At 42.2% G+C, this 25,357-nt stretch overlaps 3 protein-coding genes across 10 annotated transcripts in view; 1 reads left to right on the plus strand and 2 right to left on the minus strand.

Moving 5' to 3' along the window:
* LRRIQ4 (leucine rich repeats and IQ motif containing 4) lies at positions 1-5,490 on the minus strand. Its single transcript, XM_075098361.1, is given in 8 exon segments — positions 1-126; positions 928-1,177; positions 1,830-1,875; positions 1,878-1,974; positions 2,289-2,462; positions 3,391-4,310; positions 4,313-4,483; positions 5,472-5,490. Coding segments are annotated over 8 exon segments (1,803 nt in total).
* On the plus strand, positions 4,345-24,648 carry LRRC34 (leucine rich repeat containing 34). Of its 7 annotated transcripts, XR_012661466.1 has the most exons (13): positions 4,349-5,426; positions 6,034-6,155; positions 7,067-7,191; positions 7,337-7,401; positions 8,174-8,257; positions 9,851-9,979; positions 11,764-11,859; positions 13,530-13,684; positions 13,774-13,929; positions 15,360-15,486; positions 15,766-18,068; positions 18,192-18,286; positions 19,763-24,648. XR_012661466.1 is itself a non-coding variant. In XM_075098517.1 (12 exons), the coding sequence occupies exons 2-12, from the start codon at positions 6,040-6,042 to the stop codon at positions 21,092-21,094; spliced, it is 1,290 nt and encodes a 429-aa protein (XP_074954618.1). In that variant the 5' UTR covers positions 4,345-5,426; positions 6,034-6,039; the 3' UTR covers positions 21,095-24,648. The 7 variants fall into 7 exon arrangements, 6 of the variants coding, with proteins under 6 accessions (XP_074954618.1, XP_074954621.1, XP_074954624.1 ...); XM_075098517.1 differs by lacking the exon at positions 18,192-18,286 and having other exon boundaries at positions 4,345-5,426; positions 15,766-15,965; positions 21,058-24,648; XM_075098520.1 differs by lacking the exons at positions 4,349-5,426; positions 6,034-6,155; positions 18,192-18,286 and adding an exon at positions 6,485-6,555 and having other exon boundaries at positions 15,766-15,965; positions 21,058-24,648.
* Positions 19,550-25,357, minus strand: part of MYNN (myoneurin) — a 13,247-nt gene continuing 7,439 nt past the window's right edge. The window contains exons 7-9 of one of the 2 annotated variants that reach the window (XM_075098507.1): positions 25,160-25,246; positions 23,114-23,404; positions 19,550-21,140 (exon numbers count right to left, since the gene is read on the minus strand). In XM_075098507.1, coding sequence (XP_074954608.1) covers positions 23,136-23,404; positions 25,160-25,246 — 356 coding nt within the window. In that variant the 3' untranslated portion in view covers positions 19,550-21,140; positions 23,114-23,135. Of the gene's footprint in view, positions 23,405-25,159; positions 25,247-25,357 lie in introns of both variants that reach the window. The other variant, XM_075098506.1, reaches the window with a different exon arrangement.

Genomic DNA, 25,357 nt, shown 5'->3' on the forward strand with positions numbered 1-25,357 from the left:
TTAGACTACATTGTTCGCAGCTAAGATAGACTGCTGGCCACCTGGCTTTTCCTTTACTCTGTGTGTTATGTTTTTCAAGAGGAATTTCTTAGCAGGGAGGACACTAGCACTGTAGTCCTCCAGACCCTTTGATTAGAGCAGAAAATTATCTACAAATCTTTAAATGTCACCTTTTAGTTCAGAAGAGCTGTTTGGGAGAAACACATTCATTCATAAAGAAATTACAGACGTTACAGAAAGAAAGGAATAATTTAGAAGAATCAAAGACTGAGGATTTGCCTTTCCTTCCTTCTTGCTCTGTAGTTTTTCTGAGCAATTCCATGGTCCATTGGTGATACAGACTGATGTTCTTTTGGGATCGACATCTTTGGGAGTGGGATCTTCTTGGGAAGAAAGAACATTTCTTTTGGGAAAAAAAACAACCAAACACAAACCCAAACAAAACCACACAAAAAGTGTGTTTTGTTCAGTGTGTTTTTACGATGGATCTTCAACTCTCTACAGTCAAAATACAGTCAGCAAGAGTGGAAAATGCCACCTGCAGTTAGTTTCATCTATAAGCAATGCCTTGAATTAGAGGATCTGCCTTGTTTTTAGACACACTAACCATTCCCCTTCCACTGGAAGCTGTAAGGGCTGTTCTGTGCCTGCTGTGACCTGGCGGGGCAGTGACAACCTTCTGGAAAGTTTCTGAATGATGCCCAGTGCTGTATTTCCTGATGGTTCCCTATATCCTACCTTAACTTGATCAGTGACAGAAGTACTGCTCTGCCATAGCTGATGCAAGCAGTGCTTTAAGACATTTTTGATCTTGCTTAGAGTACCCTGTAGGTTGTTCTGCAAACTAATCTGTCTAACTGCAAACAAATCTATGACTAAAAACACAGCTTTGTATATATATTGTGGTGGCTTTATTAACACCCCTACTTTTAAGTTCATTGCCTTTTTACACCGTTTTTCCCATAAGTATTCCCAGCTGGCAGATGTTCCCTGACAGCACACTTCAGTCGGAGGGTCTGTCATAGGGTTCCCATCCACAAGGACCAGTTCCAGCTAGTGAAGACTGTCCAAATCCTTGGGCAGCTGGGAGAGGTGATTCTTCTGAACAAGCAGGTTTTGCAAACCCGAACACACAAAAGCAAACACAAACAACGGGAATGAAGGGGAGCATTCCTGCGTGCTCCCAGTAAACAGCACATGGATGAGGCACAAACATTTCCATCAATGTCTGTAATGAATGTGTGTGTCGAACATCTCACCAGAGCACTTAAAATTCAAAGTATCTGCTCTCAAATGTAGAAGGATGGGACTTGGGCTTTCCTAGCAAAGCGTTTACTTCACTACGTGAAGAATATTCACCTGGCAGCCAGGTGGCCAAATCCAGCTTTCAAAAGTCCTGCTAATTGGCACTCCAACAGTGCTAGTGAACTAAGCCACACAGAAATGCAATGAACTGGGAAAGATGGAACGACTGCACTGGGGAGCACCGCCAGAGAGCTGGTTCCGCACCACCCCCGTGGAGTCACTGGTGCTGTCCTAGCGGGGCTTCTCACATCAGGGGGTCTGCTTGGAGCTGAGCTCTGGGGAACACCCGTTTCCTTGGACTCCTGAGGTTGAGGTGGGTCATGGGGGAGGACCTCCTGTCCATTGGCTTTTGCACAGCGCTTCCCCTACCCTCCCAGTTCCTAACTTTTATCCTATTTGGCTCCCTTACAATTACAGGATGAGCCCTGAATGATGCACTGCATTCCTTCCTTCCTTTCTCTCCCTCCTTCTTCCAAAATACTTACTGGTACTTGTGTCCTTAAGGCCACAAATACAATGACTATTTTTCACCTTGTATTTGGCCTACAGAGTCTGAGAGCTGTTTAAGAGATTGTTGGGACAGTCAAGTATTTTCAAGTGGGTCAGTCAGCTGATGGCTGCAGGCAGGTACTTCAGACAATTATTCTCTGTATGCAGTTCTTTCAGATTCTGGAAAATATGTGCGCATAGCTTTTAATAATTAAAGGCTTTTTCCTTAGCTTGGTATATAATCAATGTACAGAGAATATCAGTAAGTGCGGAAGTAAGGTTTATAATCTGAGCTACCATTGGGATGACTACCAAGCACATGAGTTTCAAACACTGAGTTTTGATGTTATTCCTATTGTGACAGCCTGATGCTGCACCATGTACCTAAAGAGATTAGGAGAACCTTCAGTACTGCATGTGGGAGCAGCGGAAATCCATGGAAGCGCCACAGATGCCGCAGCAGACCAAGATCTTCCCCCTTCTATTGCTCCTACCTGCAATTTGCTGATGTCTTCTGGCAGACTTGTGAATTTAATTCCTTTATCTTGTCCCAGGTATAATCTCTCTAATAACTCCAGGAGAAAGATTTCCTTTGGAAAGATACTGAATTGGTTTTCAGACAGGCAAAGGCTTTTCAAATTTGACAGTTCTTTCACCTCTGCAGGTATCTAGACACAGTCATTAAAAAGATACATTATGTCAATTAAACAGTAATCCTTGGGATTTGTTTTGAGGGAAAAATCTCCAAGGAAATGCTGTGGAGCTGCATTACTCTTGATGGATGAACACAGAATATTCTGCTCATTAATATAACATTATACCTCACAGTATGGTGGAAATCTTGGCAAAAAAACTCCATGTTGTTTCCTCTGCTGGAAAGATTTCTTATGGGGTTCATTTTATTTCTTAGCAGAAACATTAGTCTGCTTCTTCATTTCCTTTGTATGCACAGAGCAGGGGAGAGTAATTTAAATGAACAAAATCTGAAAGTGATTCTTTTGCATAAATTACTACTTCTGTAAACGTAACCTTCAAGAAGAAAATCGCGCAAGTGAAAATCTCCTTGGAAAAGAAGCGTTGCATTATATAAAAAGGAAGGTGTATTCTAAGCCCTAAAATGAGTGTGTCCATGAATACTGTTACACTTATAATAGCACAGCTTCAGGGTACATAATTGCTCATTATCAAATGAACAACAAATGTTAATGGTGTTAAAGACATTAACAATATCACATTCATTTTTAAATTGCCCTCTGCTCTTTTTCAGTTTGTGATATCTTGATTCTACACAAATGCAGCTCTTATTTTCCAGTGTACACAGAAAAAAAGACACAAAAAGACTGAAGTATTCCCTCCAGTCATTATTTCATCTTTACAATTCAAAACAAAGGTCAGTGTTTCCACATTCTTGCTTTTTCTCCCTGCCTGAATACTCAGATGTCAGTGATAATGAATAACGAAGGCTCAGCTGCGTACGAGGTGGAACAGGCTTTCTCACTGTAGTAGGGAAAAGTGGCACTCAGCTGTAATGAAGAACTTAGATTTTGCAAAAGGGAGGTATCAATAAAATAAAAATGAAAACAAAGGAACAAATACCTATCGTATGTGGTTGCCATCCAGGGCCAATATTTCCAGATTTTTCATAGTGCATATTCCTTTAGGAATCTCATCAAAGCAATTTTCACTCAGATCTAGTATCCTGACACCGGTTAATCTGGTGAAGGACTCGGGTACTGCGTGCAGTCCGGTGTTCCTCAGAGAAACACAGGAAAGGGACGGCCAGCAGCAGATCTGGTGTGGGAACTTCTTCAGGCTGTTACCAGACAGTCTGAGTACTCTCATTTCAGCGAGATTCTTCAAACCTGGGGGAAGCTTGTGCAGGAGATTATGAGCCAGATCCAGCACAGCCAGCTTCTGGCAGTGTTGCAGTGTAGGAGGAATGGAGGGTAAGCTATTAAAAGCTAAAAATAGCTTAACTAAGTTTGTCAAAAAGCCTACCTCTTCTGGGATGAGACTCATTAGATTTTGATCCAGATCTATTTCTAAATTAGCAATATGACAAAGCTCCTTGGGAAAACTTTTATATCTATTTTTCTGGAGGTAAATTTCCTTGAGTTTTGTCAGGTTCACTATTTCTTTAGGCAGACTTCTGAGATTAGTGTCAGAAAAGCCAAGCAGTTCAACGTGATGGAGGTATCCACCGATCCGCACTGGGATTTCGTGCAAGTTTGTTTTACAGAGCCTGAGCTGACAAAGGGACGGCAACTTGCTGATAACCGGCAGCAATCTACAAGAGAGGGGGTTGTTACTTAAATCTAAAATTAGAAGACATTTCAGCATCCCCGGTTTTTCACATATGTCCTGTATGTGATTCTGATCCAAGTAGAGGATCTTCATGTGCCTCAAGCGATTGATGTCTCTGGGGATGCTTACAACCAGGTTCTTTTCCATGTGCAGGTCTTCCAGATATTCTAGACTCAAGACCCCCAGCAAGAGCATTCGCAGAACAGAGGGTTCCTGTCTGTGACACATGTGGGAGAAAGAGCTTCATCCTCTGGCACTTCATTCACTGGTATTTCTTGTGCAGTCTGACCACAGTTATCCTCAAAATCAACAGAGTCAGCTTTGGGGCAATGAGTGCCCCCTGTGCTGGCCTCTTGGCTCTGCCGAGATTCAGCCGTCTCTGTTCCTTATTTTTAATTTCAGAAGAGAAGAAAATTTAAAAAAATCAATAGTATCTTCCTATACTAATAAATACTGGCAGAATTCAGCATTTAGGGACAGGTTCTAGTCTCAAGTTTTACCCCTGCAAAAAGCTGCTTGTGTTGAGATCAAATCCTGCAGTACGTACAGCCGGACCATATCTTTGAATCCTGAAGTGCCCCAACTGCCAAAATCAGAGGGTTACCTTGGGAAGTCAGAGCAGCTGGACGAAGTAACCTCCTTGAGTCCTGAAGGCCTATATTTACAAACACTGGCTGAGATCTGTCTTCAGCTACGCTGACTGCAAAACTGGAAGAGTCCTGTTGTAAAGAGGTGGCACCTTCTCCGGTGGTTTCTGAGCCAGGGAGATGCCAGTGAATCTGATATCTGATAATCCTCGAAGCTGTACTGCTGCTGATAGCGAAAGAGCCAGAGGTGGGAAGGAAGTGAGCTCTGACATCTGGATGAAAGAAACAACTGGCATTTAAGGAATGATAAGAGAGAAAGCGGAGGTTGAGAAGCAGCTGTCAGTCACCTTACACCTGATGCCCTTTTCTCTGCTGCCATAACCATGCCGGGAGGACGTCACGTTTCCAGAGATGGGTGATTTCCAGGTGCCACCAGGACACGGAGGAAGAACCGAGTGACCACCGTGGGGAGAGCTGGGCTTCCCAGTCCAATTCAGATGTTGCACAAGGGTATTTTCCTTTTTTATTGGCTCTGAGTTCAGGACTTGTGTGTGAGTCCAACACGCTGTGGGGCAGGAGAGCGTGTGATCCCAGCCCACGCCCTCCTGCCTAGAAGGGAAGTCGGTAGGAGGATTTATTCGGTGGAAAGGACCGGCACAGGCACCTTTGAAGTAACTGCTAATCCGTGTAACCACGGAAATTTTTGCAAAGGCTCCTTGGAGACCACGGGCAGACCGCTAGGTAAATACTCCGGGGGGTAAGCTGCCAAAACTGCCCTCCCCTCACCACAGAGGCTGGCCACCATAGCTGCGGCTGGGCCTCCGTGTTGGGGAGGGCTCAGCACAGCGCCGGGCTGGGGCGGCAGCAGTGCCTCCTGCCAGGGCACTGGCTCCTCTCGGCGGAGGGCCAGGGATGCCCTCCTTGGAAATGGGCTCCATTTCCAACCATTATTAACCTTGGAGCAGCCTGGCTCGGCCGTGGGGCAGAGCTCGCCCGTGGGCCTCTCACCGTGGGTTGACGTGGGGAGAGGACGCGGGTGTGGCTGGCTCAGGTAGGCCTGTGGAGGTGGGGGGCCCAGCAGCTCTAGAGGGAAAAAAGACCTGCTTGTACGAATATTAATTCTCTGTTAGCTCAGTTGCAACGCGATGGTGGATCAGAAACACATCCACAAATCCACATATTTTCCTATCTCTCTGTTATTCTTGTGTTGCATACCGACAGTTGTAACCCTTTTCAGACCAAGCCCATTTTTATTGTTATGCAGAGCCCAGCACAACAAGATCTTGCGTCCCTGGTGGTGTTGCTAGGCTGCCCTAATGATGCGGTAACACTTTCTTTTGTTTTCCAGCAGGTCATGTCAGTTCATCCAGATCTCCACCAGCACTATGTGCGGGCCTGCCAAAACCTGGGTCAACCTGAAAACCCTTTCATTGCTGATGTGCTTCGAGAAGCCAATAAAAATGATAAAATGTAAGGAAATAACAATGAGCATACTTCAGATGCTTCTGAAAGTGCTAAACAAGATAGCAGGACAACGAATTGAACAATGAGAAAGTTCATGCAGTTTCAGGCTTAAACGCAAATCATATTTAGCATTTACTGCTGCAGTTCTGGTTTGACTCATCTTGACATTATCTTGGCAGAAGTTTGTAGCTATATATCCGTTCTGGGCAGCTTTACAAGCAGTGAAATCAAAAAAAGTGAAAAATGTAGAGGATGGTGCCTTTGTGTCCCTTAAAGAAGCCAAACCCAGTGTCTAGTTCTCCTGACTCCCTTCCTTTTGTCTCTCTCCCGTTTAAAAAGCCTCAGCTGCATTCAGTTAGCCTCCAGCTGGTAATGCTTCCCTGAACTGTCTCTGAATCCTGCCAAGGTATTAACTACCCAAATTCTCTCTCATTATGTGGTTAGGTGGGGCTTCCTCTCATGGATGCTCCTGAGGTCAAAGTTAATTGTCCTTTGGGGAGAAAAACTGAGAAAATACAGTGTAGTGAAATGGCTTGTGTTAGGTTTTGATCCTGAGGGCAGGATAGAGTAAATAAAGGAAAGGGAGCAAGTGAAAAAGGAGACCATGAGGTAACCTCCAGAATAGCCTGTATTTCCATCTGCCTTCGCCTCATCTTGCTTCCCCCTGCTTTCTGTCCATGTGTGCTAAGCGTGGTCTTGCAGCTGTGCATTGTCTTCAGAATATCAAAAAAGGACAGTGCTGAGGTACAGCTTGAATCATGTCATCTGTCATGGTGTTACCAAAGGTAGTGGCAGCAGCTGACTGCGTGCAAACACGTCAGTGAGGGCAGGCATGGATACGATTCTTATCTGGAGAGAGAATTCATTTTTCTGTATCATTTTTTTTCTCCCCATGTGCTTATATTTTTATGTTACAGCAGAGGGACAAAAGGGATCATGTTAAAAATAGCTGGAAATAATCATCTGGTGCCTGTGCAGAGAGTTACAGATGATGATCTTCGAGTTCTTGCTTCTGTCTTACGCGATACAGTATTTGTCACAGGTAAGCTTTTTTCATATACATTTGACATTGCTGTGCTAATATAAGAAAACATGAGCAGCCTTGATTTCAGCCTTAGTTCATTTCTTTTTGTTTAGAGAACAGTTCATTGTAGATACACATCTGTCACATTCTTCATCTTTTTCAGGTTTGGATCTTAGGTGTAATGTATTGACTGATGCTGGAGCAAAGCACATGGGAACATTCCTCCAGGTGCCAAAATTATGTTTATCATTCAGCAGTTTGTGATTTATTTGGCTATGATAATATTTATTTGTGGTAAATTGGAGACAAGAATGCGTTGGTTTGGCAAAATGCCATTCATTTTGACTTTCACACCCAAATCCATCCCACTGGAATCTCATAATTTATCCTCTGGGGAGATTTTTAATGTCTGGTAGAAAACCATTGGACATTTGGCTAGGGTGTCACTAAAAAAGAAAGGTAGAATAAACTGTGGGGCTTTTAGGCTTACAGTTCAATTCAGCAAAGGAGGTAATGGTAGTGTCAAGTGTGCCAGGGCCTTTGATTTAGATACTTTATCACCTCTGTTAGTCTTTTTGTAGGTCTAAGCATAGGAAACTTTGATGCTGCCTTTCTGTCATTGTAAGCACCGGAACACAGATGGAAAATGGTGAGTTGCCACTCAGTGCCTGGGTTCCTGGAGCTCAGGGAGGGCCATTAAGTTCACAAAATGCCTCTAGGTCTGCATCTGAGCTTGACCACCAGCTTCATTTGGTCATGCTGAGCATGTGGTTTCTGTAGGCCCCGTGAGGACCTACACACTACACGTTTTTCTGCCTTTCTATCATTATCTGACGTACTTTGGCATTCTTTCTTTAACTACTTCGCCAAATCAGGGGCTACCTGAAATGTAGTGAAGGACAGAGGTTTTAAGCACATGTATGATGCATCTTCTTTTTGAAAAATGCAGGTGTGCTCTGCAAAAAAAATCTAATTGCTTTCTGCTTTGTTTGTTCCTAAGGAAAACTCCACTCTGCAGTACCTTAACCTGATGTTTAATGACATTGGCACAAGTGGAGCAGAGCTGATAGCGAGAGCACTCCACGTGAGTATTTGTCTGGGAGATTTGGACAATGGCATCTAGTTTGATATTTTTTCTTTTGATGAGCAGTACTAGCTGTCCTGCCAGCACCCGAGCTGGCTGAAAGGGCCCTCTGTCTTCAGCCCATTCAGCATTTTGCTGTATCACAGGGATTGCTTGTTTTCCTAAGGCGGCCTTCAGAAATCAGATTTCACACACGAGGAAGTTGCACTGTGCTGCCATTAACACTTAATTATCACAACTACCATAGCTGGATCTTTCTGTGTGAAAAGTGCTATGCTATAGGATATACAATGTCATCGTGTTTTTTCCTTTTTTTTTTTTTTTTTTTTTAAAAAAAGTGTTAAATTTGCCTGTACCTTAATGACAATATTTGTCTGGATTCAAGATGTCTAAGACATGTTTTCAAAACTTTGCCTTACAGCAGCAGCACAAAAACATGTTTGTTACTTTTAGTGTGGTTTCCCAAGGAAATGAGGCTTGTGTGTAAGATTTGTTGTGTTTGTGAAACAAGACTCATGTGAGCGCTTTGTTCCTCCTTCACGGTCTTTGAACTCTGAACTGATTTCAGCTCAATTTCACAGGCCTTCAAAACACAAAGGTTGTACAGTAGATGGGCTCACAAACAGCCCCCAAAGCTACTTGTGGAGGCCGGTGGCAGCATTTGCTGGGTTTGCTGAGCAGGCGGCTGGCGCGACCCGACCAGCCAGGCAGCCCCTCAGCAGCGTGGGCTCCCCCTGTCCGGCCAAGTGGGGTCTGGGGGTGAAGGGGTGTGTGATTGAGGGAGGGAGAGGGAAGGAGATGCTGTAGCCAGATACCACAGCCGGGGAGGCGGTACTGGGGACATGTGGAAGACATAAAAGTCGTGTGGAACCAGGCTTCATTAGTTCTGCTGCTCACGGAACTACTTGTTTTGGAGTCACTTAATCAATCATAGTCTTCGGTAATGAGTCATTACTGAGTGGTACTGAGGAATTAAAAATACAAAACTACTCTGCATTGCATTTAGGGCTTTAACAGTGAATAGATATTTCATATCCATTGACATTCTGTGGAGGGTGAGGGGAAAGATTCTGGCTTTTCTAGACCTCTGATCAGAACTTTATATTGCCAGTGAAGTCTCCAGCCCAGCAAAGACTTACCGGTTTGGCTCAGCACCAAGTGGTCCTACTGAAGGCAACCGGCTTCGCTGAGCTTTGACTGGTCATGTTATTTAAAAGACTATGAAAAATAATGCAAATTATATTCTTGTTTAAAATACACTTACTACATTTACATCAGTTTTGATCTAATTTGCATTTCAGCTGCCAGTTTAGGCAGAAATACCTACCTGGGTATTTTCATGAGTGTGAGATCTGTGAACCTGGGAGAAACAAAGTTTACAAATACTTACCTTTTTCTTTGAGTCTCACACGTTCAACTCTGCTGTGGGGAGCCTGAGCCAACTGCTCAGTCAGTGTTATCACTTAGACATGATTCTCCTGGAGGGATGTTTTGTCTTTGTGTGACAACCAGCAGGATCCGCAGGAAAAGGACAGTGTTGTTTTTCAAGCCACTTAAAAGGAATTGATTTTTTTTTTTTTTTATTTTGTCTAGAGGAATGAAACTCTCTTGTATTTGAGAATGACTGGAAACAAAATAGGAGACAAAGGTGGGATGTTCTTTGCTTCCATGCTACAAATTAATTCAACCTTAGAGAAGCTGGATCTTGGAGACTGCGATATGGTGAGTAACCCAGTAACATTATCAGCAATGACATAAGCCTTCAGGGGTATTACAAAGGTCCTGCAGTGGTCAGTTAGGGGAAAATGCCATCTCTTGTCATTGATTTTATGTTTTGTGATAGCTGGAGGTAACACAAAATATAATATTGCACTGCGTACTTGGAAAGGCATGTTGCATAGAGCACCCACAAAGTCATAATTGATGATATATTAGAGCCATGATGTCCCTAGGAATCCAGGTGCTTGGATTTCACATTTTCCAAGGTTTGTTTCTGCTGTTCAGTTTTGTTATGCTGTGTAAGTCCTGGGTAGTAAGTCACATGGAAGAAATTACTTCTTGTTCCCTGGAGGTTCTTTTCCTTCTGAAGTGTGCAATGCTTTAACGCCTGAAAGTCACCCAGGCCCATAATTCTGTTGCTGCTGTCAGAGCTCGATCCATAAAGGACACAGGCACAAGAGTCCTGAATTGAATAGAAAGGCACCCAATTTGATCTTGGATAACTTGCTGCCTCCTAGAGCTGGGTGCTGAGACTTCTTACACAGTGCACAGGGAAAGTCAGGGGGGTAGAACTGGGTCAATGCGCTAAGCAGGGTGTTTCCCACTCCAGTCAGGAAATGACTTTTAAAACCCTCCGGGTACGGCAGGAGGTAGTGACTAGAGCTGTCAGCCTCCTCCCGGTGCAAGGCCCCAGCACCTGACTGATGGTGTGTCCATATGTGATCACATCAGAGGGGCTGGAAGGTGGTAGTGGTTCTTCTCCCTGCCTGGGAGAACTCAGTCCTGCATCCTGCCCTCCAGGTGAATGCTCTAACCAAGCTAGACATTAAGATGGGCTGCTCTCAACCTTCCTGGTAAGGGTGCTGATCCTGTCATGAGATTAAATAAAGTATATGTTGGGCAGAAGGAGTAAGTTTGACTGTAACCTAACTGTTACTACTGTCACCTGGAGGCAGGGAGAGAGAGCAAGCTGGGGTCTGGTGAAAATTTTATTATATTTATTTCCTGGAGTTACAGAATTTGGTCCTAAACTAGAAGGGGGAGTACTTCTCAGAAACTGTGAAGGGCGTTATGAAAACATAAACAAGGAAAATGTAGCCAGTGTAGGATTTATTTAAAACCTTAATATGTTTATGTTCACTAGGGAGTTGATAGAAAACTGATTTAAAATGAAATAGCTTTGGGAGTAGACCAGCCTAACTGGAAAATAATGTAAACATAAATTAGTGAGCAAACGAGAAGGAAATAGAAAAATCTGAACTGGCCTGTACCTGTACCTGATACTGTACCTGATCGGACCGTCACTGCTCTGTACCACGTTAATTCACATTTGGAATCAATTTACCTAGTGGGTAAATGTTACCTAAGACCTTTACCAAAGACCTCAGGGAACACACACAAGCTGATTTTAATCCATAAATTAGAAAAACCAAAAAATGGGATCAATTAAATGGACAAGTATCTTTGAGATGCATTGTTCTTGCTTTCTTTTTTCTGAGTTACCAAATTTCATGGTCATTTGTACTTTTAGTTAATTCCACTCTATTATCCCATAGGAAGTTGGCATTGGTATTATCTGAAAATGTACATTGTGTCTGTAAGCTCTTGCCTGCTGCACTTGCATCTCTCCAGAGTACCTGGAGGCAGAAATAATAGTATTTCCAATCTGAGCTCATTTGGTGTTTTTGATCTTCTGACAATTGATTCTAAGAAGTCGGAGGAACTTGGTAGCTTGAGCTACACGTTGGACAGGTTTCTCTAAAGAGTTTATTTGTTTTCATTTCCAGGGTACGCAGTGTCTAACAGCCATAGCAACAGCCCTGACTCAGAACAAATCAGTCAAAGCAATAAACCTAAATCGTCCTTTACTGTACAGCCAAGAGGTATGTAAGTAGACTGTAGTGTCAGCTTAGTCAGAGAGAGAAGCACAAATAAAGTCAGTACTGATGTATTTACGGACAGCTGAACTACATGGCTCTCTGGGTTTCCTTATGAAGTGAAGTAAATGGTTGCAGAAATATTCTTTTTCTGTGCCAAGTTTTGTGCAGTCACGGGCCGCCCCTGTTTAACTAGGTTAATTTTTTAAAAATTCCTTCCTTGGTACATATGATTTTGTTAAATAATGGGCTAATGGAGAGGGCTCGGTAGTGGAGAGCTGAGTATTCCTTCTGCTGTTACAGCATGGAGAGCAAGCTGAGGGAGAAACGCTGTTTAGCAGGAAATGAGGAGAAGAACTAAAGACTGCTGTTTATGTGAGCAGTGCGATACATGGGCAACTGCCAGAGCCCGCAGCCTCGAGAAGAAAGGCACGCTTCACTGTTGTTTCATTGTGAGCTTGAAGCATGAATTTAACAAGAATGAACCTGGCCAATGTAAAACCTAGGATGCGTTTGCTAGCCAAAACAAAGACAAAAACCCACCAAAACAATCCAGTGCTGAAAGAGAACCTGCAAGGCAGCGTTTGCTGGGGGCAGCGCCACAGGCCCCTGGATGTGACCAGGCGCTCAGAGCTGTGGGGCTTTTGCTTGCGGGCGTGCAGCTCCTGCACATCACTGGTCCTGCTGGCGTCTTGGCCACAGAGCTGGGGGCGGTGGTGGCTTCACCAGGCCAGCAGCAGTTGTCGGACGTCTGTGATAGGCACAGTATTTTCCCGGTGACAGGATAACGAAATTAAACTGCCAGGAAGGCTGGATCTTCCTAAATTCCCAAAGGTGAATTTAACAGTTTAAACAGATTTTAGTTGTTTCTTTTCTTCTAAGACAGGGCTCGATCTGCCTAAACCCAGTTTTAGAAATAAATGTAAACTACTGCTATTGAAAATATGGGCCATTAACACCCTAGTCCGTATCTGTGGGAGAATCTATTTTCCATCGTTCCCACCTTCAACTCTATCATTTTTTGAGGCCTCTAGGTTGTTGCTTTATTTTTGCCTCACAGTATTCACTCAGTTATTTTCTTAACTAAATGTGACAACTCCAGAACGACCTTACTTTGTGTTATTGGTGACAGGACATATTTTTTCCCATAGCAATCCTGTTTCTTTTTATGAAATAATAGATTAGCACCGTGACAAAATACTTTAAATGTTAGTGAAGACTGAATCAAACGTTCAGTTTTTTAAGAGCAATGACTGGGAGGACTGATTAGACATAATGATTTAAACATTGACACTCCTGATATTTGCAGGGACATATATAGTGCTGGAAATCTGCAAAGATCTTTCTGGTATTTTTCAAGTTTTTTTATTTTCAGCATGATCATAACGTGTTGATTCCTGTTGCTATTTTTTAATTTTTATAATTTTTTATTATTTTTAATTTTTAATACAAAAAGCTGCCATTTATTCTAATTCTTATTACTATTATTTATTTTAATATGTCTTTTATAATACATTATAATAACAACAGATATTTTTAATACAAAGCTGCAATATACAAAATAGGACACTACAGATGACCAAATCTTGCTGTTAGTTGTACATCTCCCTTTTACTGAAGCAAGACCGTATCTTACCCTAAAGCACAGCTTAATAAAACTGAGTGTATGTTTTTAGGAAGAGACCACAGTTTATGTAGCTCTGATGTTGAGAAATAACTCCTCTCTTGTGGAACTACATTTGTGCAAGCACGAAATGAAAAACTTCGGTGTAGAGCGACTGTGTGAAGCATTGAACGGAAACTCCAGCCTGAGATACCTTGACCTTAGCTGGTAAGAGTTACGTGACAGAGCCCTGTCTAACATTAGGCACTCATTTTCCTTAGCATCCTTTGAAAAAAATGTCTGCATCTCTCTTTCAGTAATAAAATAACCCGTGATGGTGTAAAGTTTTTGGGAGAGCTACTGAAACGGAACCAAACCCTGGAAATCTTAGATCTTAGTGCAAACCGAATAGAAGATGATGGAGCCATCTACCTGAGCGAAGCCTTGGCTTTGTGCAACAGGACTCTTCAGGCGTTAGTATTTACATAACTCCTCCAGAGACTGCAGGTCTAACGACTCAAAGTATAAGAAGCTCGGACTTCGCGGTGGCTGAAGGGACATCAAAACTGTGTGCTTTGACATTACCGTCAAAATGGAAAAGTCTGGAAGTTCTAAACTTTTTAGTCCATTTTTCTTTCTCAGGACAAAAAACCATGAAAGACGGAATGGGTGGGATTCCTTTGCCTAAACAGAGGTATCTCCTGCCACTGGAGATGCCCCAAGACCTGTGAGGCAGCCTGGGGCGCTGGCCAGTGGCCCATGGGTCCTTTCAGAGCCCTGCAGCTTGGAGACCAGGCAGGTCAGGTGGCACAGGAGGCCTGTGCTTGGGTAACTGAATTAAGTCCCCTGTAGCTTCACGTGAGCTAAAGGAGTAAAACACTAGGCCAAGAAAAGCCACTCAGTCTCATGTGCTAATGCCTCACGTCCACTTTCCCACGCTGCCAGGCCTGCTCATATTTCATTTTATCTCCTTTTCCTTGCACTTTTTTTTTTTTTCACCTTGTATCCATTGCTGTGTGAGCTGACATACACTTGTTCTTCTTTTTCAGGGGTTTTTGGGGTTGACGCTTAGATCAGTTTTGTAGCGGTTCATCTTACCTGTGACTCACAGCTTTTACAGTCATTCTAAGGAGAGGGGAAGGCAATTAGATCTCACTAGTTCTTTTTGCACCTTTAAAGTCTCTGTGGTGCACAAATGAAAACAAACCAAGAGCTGTACATCTTCAGAATTGTAAGATGATCGGATTCCATGCAGAGATAAGGCACTCTATTTGTCGATTCTGATCTTCAGCACGTACGAAAATCCTCTGTTTAAGTTGGCTTCCGGGTGAACCCAAAAGAGCTGTAATCTCTCCATCAGGGTATATTTTGTAGCCCGCATTAAACCCTGCGCCGGCAGGATGTAAAAGCTGATCAAAGGTGTTACCTGAAACCATTAGTTTAAAGTAGCAGACTGAGGAGGTGGCAGCTGCTAGGTGCCTCTGAAAGCCTTCCAGGTTCACTACTATAAAAATAACTGCCACTCCACAAAGATCAAAGCTTAGCCTGGCTAAGTGCCAAGGCTCGGCCTTCAAAGCAGGTTGGAGACGAGGCTGGCCACCACGCAGTTAAGTCACCGACACTGAAGAGCTAAATAGTGAACAAGCTGGCTGCATGAGTCCGGGAAGTGCCTGAGAAATAGTACAAGCCCATAGTCCAAACTGCTTTAGCAACCTGGAAAAGATTTCGTAGTAGGACTGGACTTGATACAAATAAATAATTACATTATTAAGAATAAATATAATTTTTATGTAGATATATGATATATAATAATATAAAGAATAAATCATAGTTAAACTCTCAACTAAGAGATGTGAATCAGTGGTTGGCACACATTTGCATAACTATTGTCTCTGTTCATTAGGTTGTCAGTAGTAAGCAACAACGTAAGTGGCAAAGGACTTGTAGCTCTTTCAGATGCAATGAAAACAAACGTGGAACTTTCCTATATTTACATTTGGGGGAACAAATTTGATGAAGCCACCTGTATGGTAAGTGGGTGAACTCTTCTAATAGAGTTGGGTTTTGTTTGTTCTAATTTGTTCTTACGATCATGGGGAAGACTACAGCAATTTGTGAACAAGATCCTGATTTACTCTGGCGTTTTGTTTTTTAAAAACATTATAATACGGTGGTGCTGTAATGGGACTCACTGGACATTAGCATACTGAAATGATCGAGTACTTGCCTATTGTCTGTTGTCTTCTAGAGCCTTCACTGCAGTAAACGTGTAATATTATATGTTGGATTATTGTTCTTATTCATTTCAGGCATTTTCAGAATTAATTCAGACGGGTCGCTTGAAACCTAATTGTACAGACGTGGAACCGTATGAAGTGGATGGGCACGTTCGCCTTGCTGAGCTCTCCCACGGCCTGAAGAAGCATTACTACTGGACCCCGAGTTGTGGGCAGGTGACCAACCATGACGCTAATGCCAGTCTGGCAATCGCAGCCGTTTCAGAATACTTGTGAGTGAGGTCGCAGCTGGATGCCTCCATGGCCTTGCAGTTTTCCTATCCTATTTCTACTGAATTAGATTATATCAGTATCAGACTTGCTGCAGGTTGTTTCTTCAGAATCTTTAGTCTAGAAGGAATCTAAAAACACTTGAAGTGTCATTAGAGGTAAAATATCGAACCAGTGACCTTAAAATGTGTAGCTAAAAATACCCAAGCTATTAAAAGCCCATTAATAGGAAAATACATTCATTTTGCTGCAGTCATTTGTATTGCACACTACCTCCTTCACCTTACCATGATTAGCTGTGGTTCCAGGCTCCCAGATGACAGATGAATTTAGCGAAATACCCAGAGGAAAGCATTTTGAGCATGGCACAGCGCACCAAGAGTGATGCTAGGTATGCTCAGCAGTAACAGGGAGTAGAACAGCTGCTGACCAGAGTCATGTGAAGAGTTTAGGCTGCAGCAGTGCAGATGCATGAATTGAACTCCTGGTAGCTGAACTGCTCTGCTCTATTTAGGAGACCATCTCAGATCAGGATTTTTATCAAGTGCTTCTTATTTAAAAAAGATGCAGGGGCTGGTTCAGAGGAGCAGCGGAGCCTACAGATAGAGTATCACGACCGCAGGGTCCTCTTCCACATGGGAGCCACAGAGGAAGAGCTGTCGTTGCCCTTCCTGGGCTGTGGTCTCTGCAGTCAGGTTTCCCACGTAGCAGGGAGAACCCACAGGTAACGTTATTGCCTCTCTGCAGGCTGGAGTACAGCCAGGCAGACAGAACGGACTTAAGCCCAGGACTGCTGCTGGGCAGCAGCTTTGCTTGACAGCGAATCAGCTATGCTGCAGAACAAGGTTCTTGTTGAAGCTGAGAGATTTAGGTAAACACAGTTGTTCCTACTGTGCTCTATGGACCCTCTCCTTTTACTTAGTAATGGCGTGCTTTTGTCTGTATCCAAGAGTCACCTTTTTTTTTTAGTTAACCAAGTTAGTTGAACTTAAGCATTAAGCCACTATAATGCTGGAACTTTAAAGCTAGTGCACCTAGTTTACTGCTATATAAATGGTATTTTGATTAACTTGTGGCATGTACTTGTTCCTTGTACTACAAATGAAAAAAACCAAACTTGGTTTCATTGTTTGTTCCTGTCTCTTAAACTGTTTAAAAAGATTTATATCATCACAGCCATGTGGCAACTCCTACACGTGAATAAGACAACGTATGCATGTAATGGTGGTTCAGCATTGTATAATGGTTTGGATGCAGGCTTCTTAGAAGTTCGGGAATCATTCAGCTTGTTTCCTTTGTACACCCGCCCTGCTCCTACCTGTAGGAGTGACTAGATCTGTGCGCCTACAGAGAAAAACTCACCAAACAGGACAGCAGAGGTTTGCTCAAAGGCTTCCGCTAATGCAATCTTGGGCATGTCTAAATGTGCCTGTTAAAAATTAGTATAGAATAAGTAACAGAATAATCCTTGAATGTATGTGCATGCAGGCAAGACCTACAAGATTGAAGTATGAGGGGAAAAAGATAAAGTAATTTCAACAGTAATAACCTAAACAGCAGGGATAGGTTCTGATTCTGTATTATCACAGCGGTAACGTAGAAATGGGGAGATGTATGGATACCCCTTACCAAGCTGAAATCACCACACTGGTACTGTTAGCTGTTCTAAGTGTCGATTTGGTTTCTTCTCACAAATTAGTCAGGCTCTGTTGGTCCAAAAAGCGCTAAGTATCACTAAGAGGACTTAGAGGTGAGCCTGCCGAGCAGGTATGTCCGTTCTACTAAGCACAAGCTGACATGGAGGCTCCTTCTGTCCCCTCTTGCTTGCTAGGGACAGTGTTTAAGAGCTGACCAGGCTTCCTTCACCCTCCAGGCCAGCAGTTCCCCTGTGTTCTCTTCACAGAACAGCTTAACAGATGTAACACCCAAAAGGTGAGGGCAGGAGACCAGAAATTAATTAGCTTTGGGGCCCACACAGGGTCACCTTAACCTGTGGTCATCTTGCTGAGCACAGAGTCCGTAGGTCACACTGTGAAAACCCGCTTCTGGAGAGCAGCTTGTATTTTAACTATTGTTGCACAGAAGAACAGAGCCATGAAAACAAGGTGAGGAACGTGTTTGTTGAGAAGAATCTGCATGCTATGAAAATTCATAAGGTTTTAAAAAATGAGATAGGCCTGTGTTGTCAAAGTTGATGTTCTGAGTGCTGCTGCTCCGCATCATTGCAGGTCACACTCTGCTAGTCTAAAGAGAGTACTTTCAGTACTGAGACATTAGTGATAGAATTTCATGCCAGAAAAACCACTACAAGATTCAGACCAAGGTGTATTTTTTCCATGTGTCTGTCTTTCCCTTGTCCTTTCTTTCCCTTGTCCTCTATTTGAAGTCTGGGCTAATTTCATTGCCCAAATTAAGCCTTAATTAACTTGTATGAATGACATTCATTAATCTGCCGTGGTAACAGGGAACCAAATCTACCAAGTCAGCCCCAACTCTACCAACAGCAGTGTTTTATTCTTAGTACGTGTGGTAAGATGGCAGCAATGTCATACACAAAATATAACAGTATAAGTGGCATCTACTTTAAAAATCACTGGCGTATGTTTTTGAAGTATTTTTACTCTATCTGAACCCTTGTTTAACAGCAAGATGCTTGGCCCAAAAGAGCACTCTGCGTTATCGGCAATATCCCTAAAAATAGCTCAGGTGTTATAGCTCACTCCGATATTCCTTTGTAAGAAAGGACTGCAGAGTAATTCTTACCGAACTAGGTATAAACACTTCCGGCAAACTAAAATAATTATTTATGCAGAAACCTGTCTTGCTTAAAGAAGTCTCCACTAGAGACATTTATTGCTTTCCTCTCTCTGAAAACCAAACCTTAAAATTCTTAAAAGATGTACCTTGTGTTTCTGGAATGAGAGAATTTACATGGGCTAGAAATTTTCACCATGGTCTTCTCAGTAAGTTATTCTAGGAGCAAAAGCAAGCACAGTCCTGCTCTGGAAACCATTGTTTCAGCTTCCAGAACTCACCGTAACTTGCTGAAAGGCAGCATTTTTGCCCCAATCTAAAGGGGAGTAAAATGACTGAGCCAGCAGGCCAACGGTACAACGCAGGTCCCTTACGTCCTACTGTGTGCTCTAGCCACCAAGCCACCCTCTGTAAAATTAATCTACTAAAAATAAGTTACAGTACAAATTCCAATAAAGAAATTCCCTGAATATCTACTTTGGCATAAAAAGTACATCCTTAAAGCACCCTGTAAAAACAACCGAACAAAACCCAACCCCCCCAAATGCCTCAAAACAAGTGGAAAAAAAAAAATAACCTAAGGGTAGTTATACTAGATTGTATTTAGAATAACATTTTTGCTTAGTTTGAACAGACCCAAAATATCTTCTGTGAGAAAAATCAGGTGCTTTTACTGCCAAGAAGAAAACATAGTAATCCTTGCCATGTTAGTGTGCTGTGCAAAGGGCTACCGTGCATCCTTCTGACAGGGTGCTTTGACGGTGGTTATGTTAGACTGCTTCCCTCCTCCTTTTGTTGCTACCCCTTGCAGTTATAGACAGGAGACACAAGGTGAGGGAAAATTACAAAAGTTTATTAAAGTCTAACATAAAACACTTCAGGCTAAATATGTACAACTCCCTCCCTTCCCAGGGGATTATAAAATTGAGAGTTGAGCTATATACAAATCACAGAGGAAAAATTGTATATACATGAAAGATGTTTTAAAAATAATTTAACCAAAAAGAATAATTTCTTAGTCCTTTTCTGAACTTTATCCTGCAAGGCTTATCGCTAGCCTCTCCAAGAACACAGCCTGAAATCCTCAACATGGGATTTGTCCATACTCAAAAGCTTTTTTTGGAACACGTGATTTCAGAGAAGTTGTCGTGCTTTGTGCCTGCATTTAGGCACACATTTGGAAGCAAGTGTCATACAAGGAGCTATTCTTGCGTAAGTATTTTTGAACGGCCTATTCAGAAATTTCTAGATACAGATAACCTATTGAGGCAAAACTTGCACTGACTTCAGTGCAAAATTGACTGAAATGGTACTGAAACAACAGTGTGATAAATCATGTTGTTTTTTTCTAAATTACTGCTAGTGGAATTCTTAAAATTCCCTCTTTCATTTTGCAGTTAGGTCTCAAGACGGAGATGTCTGCCTAAAAAGATTCCATGCTTTCCCACATTAATCCCTCCCAGAAATTATCAATACTGTTATAAACCTTGTACCTCCAAAACGAACTCAGAATCCTTAAGCCTAGGAATTAGATGGGCAGCCAACTTCCATGCATCTACTGGCAAAAGGTACAGTACAGACCTGCTTCCTCAGGTCCTACAGCACCCAGCCTGAACACACCTACAATTTTATTTTATATATATATATTTTAAATCTATATTCTAGTAAATGAATACAGTTCACAGAGATCATACCTCAGCAGCGAGATATCTTCATGAAAGATGAGGATAAAAATCAAGACTCTCAGATGGGGACTCAAGAGTGCAGGTCACTAAATTATTGCTCCAAGATAAAACTACGAGCCTGTGTATTTTATTAAGAAAGGTTAAAATTGTTGTCTTGTAAAAAATAATGAGTATCATCTTGTCTATAAAGAAAACTAAATGACTAATAAAGCAAGTGTTACTGTTATAAGTATCTAAACAAATCCTGTATAAATCTAAGCACTGTATTTTTTAAAAAAGTCTGAAATCTAAGAATACATTTATAAGCTATAATTTTAGAAATATAAAAACAGTCCAAACAAACATTGTTATGGAATGCATTTTCTCTGTAGGAATGTGATTTTTAAAATTTTTTTGTTTTCCAGAGCTAGTTCTTTCTTGTGGCCATTTATCCTGGATCTGCCAATCTTCAGATACTTTTCCTCAGATAAGAGCAGCATATCATTACTCTATCTTCCAAAGCTGTTTAAATATGAAATTTATCAATTGTACGGTATTGTTCTTGTTTCGGTATTCATGACTAAGCCTACGTCTATCCCAAGACTTCTGCTCTATTTTCAGAGAAAGTACAGAGGAATCTCAGGACAAGCTACACAGAGTTTGCTTTGTTTTACAGCGTCAAGATCCCGATCTTTGTGGTTCTTCAGTCTTAAATGGCAAGCCTAAGGAATCCTTCAGGTGCTACATCAGCAACGGAAGCTAAAAAAGAAAATGGGAGAGGAAAGGCAAAAATGCCAAACAAACGGGGGAAAAAAAAAACCCAAATGGAGAACTTCATCCATTGTCCTTTGCCAGCATTATGAAGGACATCAGCTGTTCATAAACGCTGTAGTACAGATGAGCAAAGCACATCAAGGTCAGGCAGGTGTGGCAGTAATTAGCTTCAGCGGATGGGGTTGGAGATGCTTGTGTTAATAATGTTCCTGGTGGACATGGCTGTACTCCTTGCTGTCCGTGGGAGACTTGATCAGCAAATTGGCCGTATATTAAAACATAAAATACAATCAAGAAGCAGAGTTTTAAACACGCCACACACTAAGAGGATCAACACAAAGAAGCGAAAGGTCTCCTACTTCACAAGTACAAACATACAGGAAGAGGTGGGGAGGGAGAATCTGTAGGAGTAAAGGGACTGTTTGCAGAATATTTAAATGAAACCCTCTGAGAAATTTTTCAAAGGTCTGTTTAATTAAGGTGCAGGTTAATTATTACTCCATGTAGAACAGAACCAGTTAAGAGGTATCTCCATGCTCTTCTATTTATCAGTGTCTGGACACAAGGCATCAGTGGAGAGAAAATGCTAGCACCAAGTAAATGACCAACAAATAATATCTTTAAATGCATTGTTGGTACAGTAATGACTGTTTCCTTACTATTTGATGATTACTTCAATAATGCTTACATTATGTTAATGGCACAAACTGGCAAAACGGAGTATAAAAGCACTCCTATTGTCAACTAGTCTTTAATGACCTTACCAAGACACTAAAAATGTGGCTTTTTGATAATTTACGTCGGTAGTAATAAAACACACCTTTACACGAGTCTTGTCAGATACCAGTTGTGTGCAGTTACTGTGGACAAGTGACACAAGAGGTAAAGCAATACATAAATCCTTCACTTAAACCAAATTGGTCATACTCTAACAAAACCTTGCCTGGAAGAGCATCGATCTGCTCTGTTGTGTTCTTCTTTAATGCCCCCTCACGTAGCATTCGCTGATTATTTTCACAGTGAAGGGCAGGATTTATTTCCCCTTCTGCACCTACCGTCTAGGACAAGAAGCAGCACTACTGTAAAAAAGAATTATGAAGCTATGATTCATGCCTCACAATTATGTCAAGGCATCTTTTCATCTCACCTACAACATGCGTGTTCCAGCTCTCTTTTTGAGCAAATGTTGGCGTTTGTGCCAAAACCAGGGCATTTTAGGGATGGGAAAATAAATGTGGGATAAGATGCAACAATGCTCGATTCACTTGAAAAAGGAAAGAAAAAAAGGAAAGAGTGATGCGTTGGAAAGAATACCCAGTAGCATCTATGCCATCAGAACCCTCTGACTTCCCCCACTACAGGGAAAAATTAACTCTCCTTTACTTGCTTTGCCAGGAAAATATACACAAAACTTGCCTTCCCTCTGGTCAGACCTCAGCTGAAGATGGCTACTTCTGGCAGCCAGCAGTAATCCTCTGCAAGCACCTCACCAGAGCACCGGCCTACCTTCCATCACGTACCGTTGTACCACCTTGGCATGCAGGAGTACAAGCTTGCCAGTACATTCAAATGATGATTTTCCCCCTTACGCCTCTGGGTTAATGTTCTTAAACTCTCAAATATGGCTTAAAACGTCTGCTCTCAAATGACTGTGTGACACATCCCATCAGCAGGAACATGGGAGGAGATCTCCAAAATACATTAACATATTTAACAGAGAATTCTTAAGGCAGGTGTTGCTGGAAAGGTTTCGTCTCCTGGAAATCAGCGTTAATTGCAAATGGAAATTTGATTGTAGATGAGCACAATTCAACGAAAACCAAAAGACAGCACTGCGCAATGGAAATGCCTTACAAGTGTCTTTACGGGGCGGGGGGAAGAACAAGTCCGATTTAAGAAGCCTGACTGCTTGCTTATGATCATCTTACCAAACGTATGCAAGTTCACTACCAAATTACCTTGATGGCTCTGGCTGTGCTGTCAGTATAACTGCTGCAAGAAAATAAACTGAGGTTCTGAATATCCAGTCACAGCAGATCTTAGTAATGTTTCTGATGAAGGCGACTGACCACCCGTCACGGGAAGCAGCATCTGATGGTCTTCAGTCCCAATGGGAAGAGGAAGTGCTAAAGACATCTCGGAGGGTTTCACATCTATGGACTCTGATAAAGGACTCTTCTGACTCTGAATGGATTCTTGTTCATTGAAAGAATTATCAAGTGCGTTAGAATCAGGGGGAGTTTCAGATCCTGGGGGAAGGGAGGGAAAAAAAAAAAAAAAAAAGAAAGAAATGTTCAAAAGCTCCTGTGCAAATTCTGAAAATTCCCTTTCAAATGACTGTCAAAACAAACACTTGGTGTGTCAGAGACTGCCTGGGCAGCTGGGCGATCCATGGCTTCAACGTGCCACCAAGCCAGAATGAGCTGTAAATACAATGTAAGCACTGAGAATCACATCCTCTGCTGCTTGTAGCACGACAACTGGACCGATGATGCGTTCCAGCCTGATCTCTATTTGACGTGGTACAGAAGATAACAAATCCTTAACATCACAGCGAAGCAGCTTTGGAAAAAATGTAATTATGAAAGTTTCCTTGAGACCTTCCAGCCCAGAAAAATCTTAAGAACCACAGCCACATCTAAGCACCCTCTTTTAACTGAGATAACAATGTACAATACATCATTTATCCATAAACTTCTTTGGAAGAAAACCTTTTTTATCTCCATTCCAGCCAGAGCTAGTACAGTTTTTATCCAGTCACTTGAGAAATTACTTTCTATTCTTAACTGACATCGCTGTTAGCGGATTCCTCACGGCCTTCCTGGTCGAATGCAGCCTGCCACCGCTCTTGGACAGCTTTCTGATTAAGCCACATCGGGTATTTGACCCTTCCTCTATCAAAGTGTGCTCTGAAGCGGGTTACTTCAGCAGTGAAGCTCTCCTCTCTGCCTTCTCCCTCCCCATGAGAGCTGACCTGCCTTGGCCGCTCTCCCAGCTCAGCCCTCAGGCTCCGCCAGGCCCTCCCGACCCGCACTGCTGCTCTCGCCTCACCCTTGCTTCCACCGCCTTCCTGCTGCACTGGGGCCTGCCTAAACAGGGCTTCTTGAGCTTCTGACATTCAAAGCTGCCTCTGCACGTGACTCTTGCCTTCTCATCCTCTCCCTCCCAGTCCAGACGTACACAGACACCTACTACTCCTTTTTCCACATGACAGAGGCAAGGCATGGTGGTTAATACACTTAAGGATGGACAGATAACGAGGTATACGGAGCCTGCACTGAAAGAGGCCGGCTATCTGAACGCCTCTGCTTTGGACCACAGGCGAGTAACATACGTCAAATTTCTTCCTAATCAAAATCTGGTTTCTAGAACAGGAATTAAATGTATTTGAAAGTCTTTTTAGAGCGGTATTCACAGCTGGGAGCGTTTTGCTGGCTGTCTGATCTTGCATTTGCTAATCCAGCTCAGATTTGGATTGACATTGAATGCATATTTTATATTTTATATTAAAAAAAAAAAAACTTTCCCTGTCACATTAAAAATATTTGTGCCTTCAGGATGTAAAGTAATTCCTGTAATCAGTATGTCTTGTTCACCTCAGTTAATTACCCTCATAAAGACACACCTCTCTGACATATTCAGAAGAGGTAAAAAACTTCCTACAATTCAGACCATGCCTTCACGTGGGAACTCTGACAAGTTACTAAGACAAGAAAGTAAATATTCACATGCAGAAATTCTTGTCAGCAGCAATTCACTTCTATGTTGCTCAACACGTGTCTGCGATAGCAATGAAAATGCCTGACAATTTGTCTTGAATCTACTTTAAAGCATGTACTTTATGCTTTAAAAGGTTTGGGTAACTCTAAAGCGGATGCTTTTGGCTCTAAAATCTTTTATTTTCTAATTTTAGGCCTGGATGAGCAAAGAAAAAAAGGTTAATCAGCACTAAAGACAAAACAGTTGATGTAGTTTCTTAACCTTTCTTTGCACAAGGAACTCACCTGTGTGAACTTTTGTTTTGTGCTTTTTAAGATTTTTAATATCTGTATAAGAATTTCCACACATTTCACAGATAAATGGTCTTTCACCTGAAAAAAAATTGGTTTGGCAGTTAGAACCACCTTGAAATGGAAAGAAAACACAGTTAGAAATGTAGGATAATGGATTTCAGTGTCGTATTTTAAAATGCAACTTTGTAA

This window comes from Phalacrocorax aristotelis, chromosome 7 (assembly GCF_949628215.1).
Source record: "Phalacrocorax aristotelis chromosome 7, bGulAri2.1, whole genome shotgun sequence".
Classification (NCBI taxonomy): domain Eukaryota; kingdom Metazoa; phylum Chordata; class Aves; order Suliformes; family Phalacrocoracidae; genus Phalacrocorax; species Phalacrocorax aristotelis.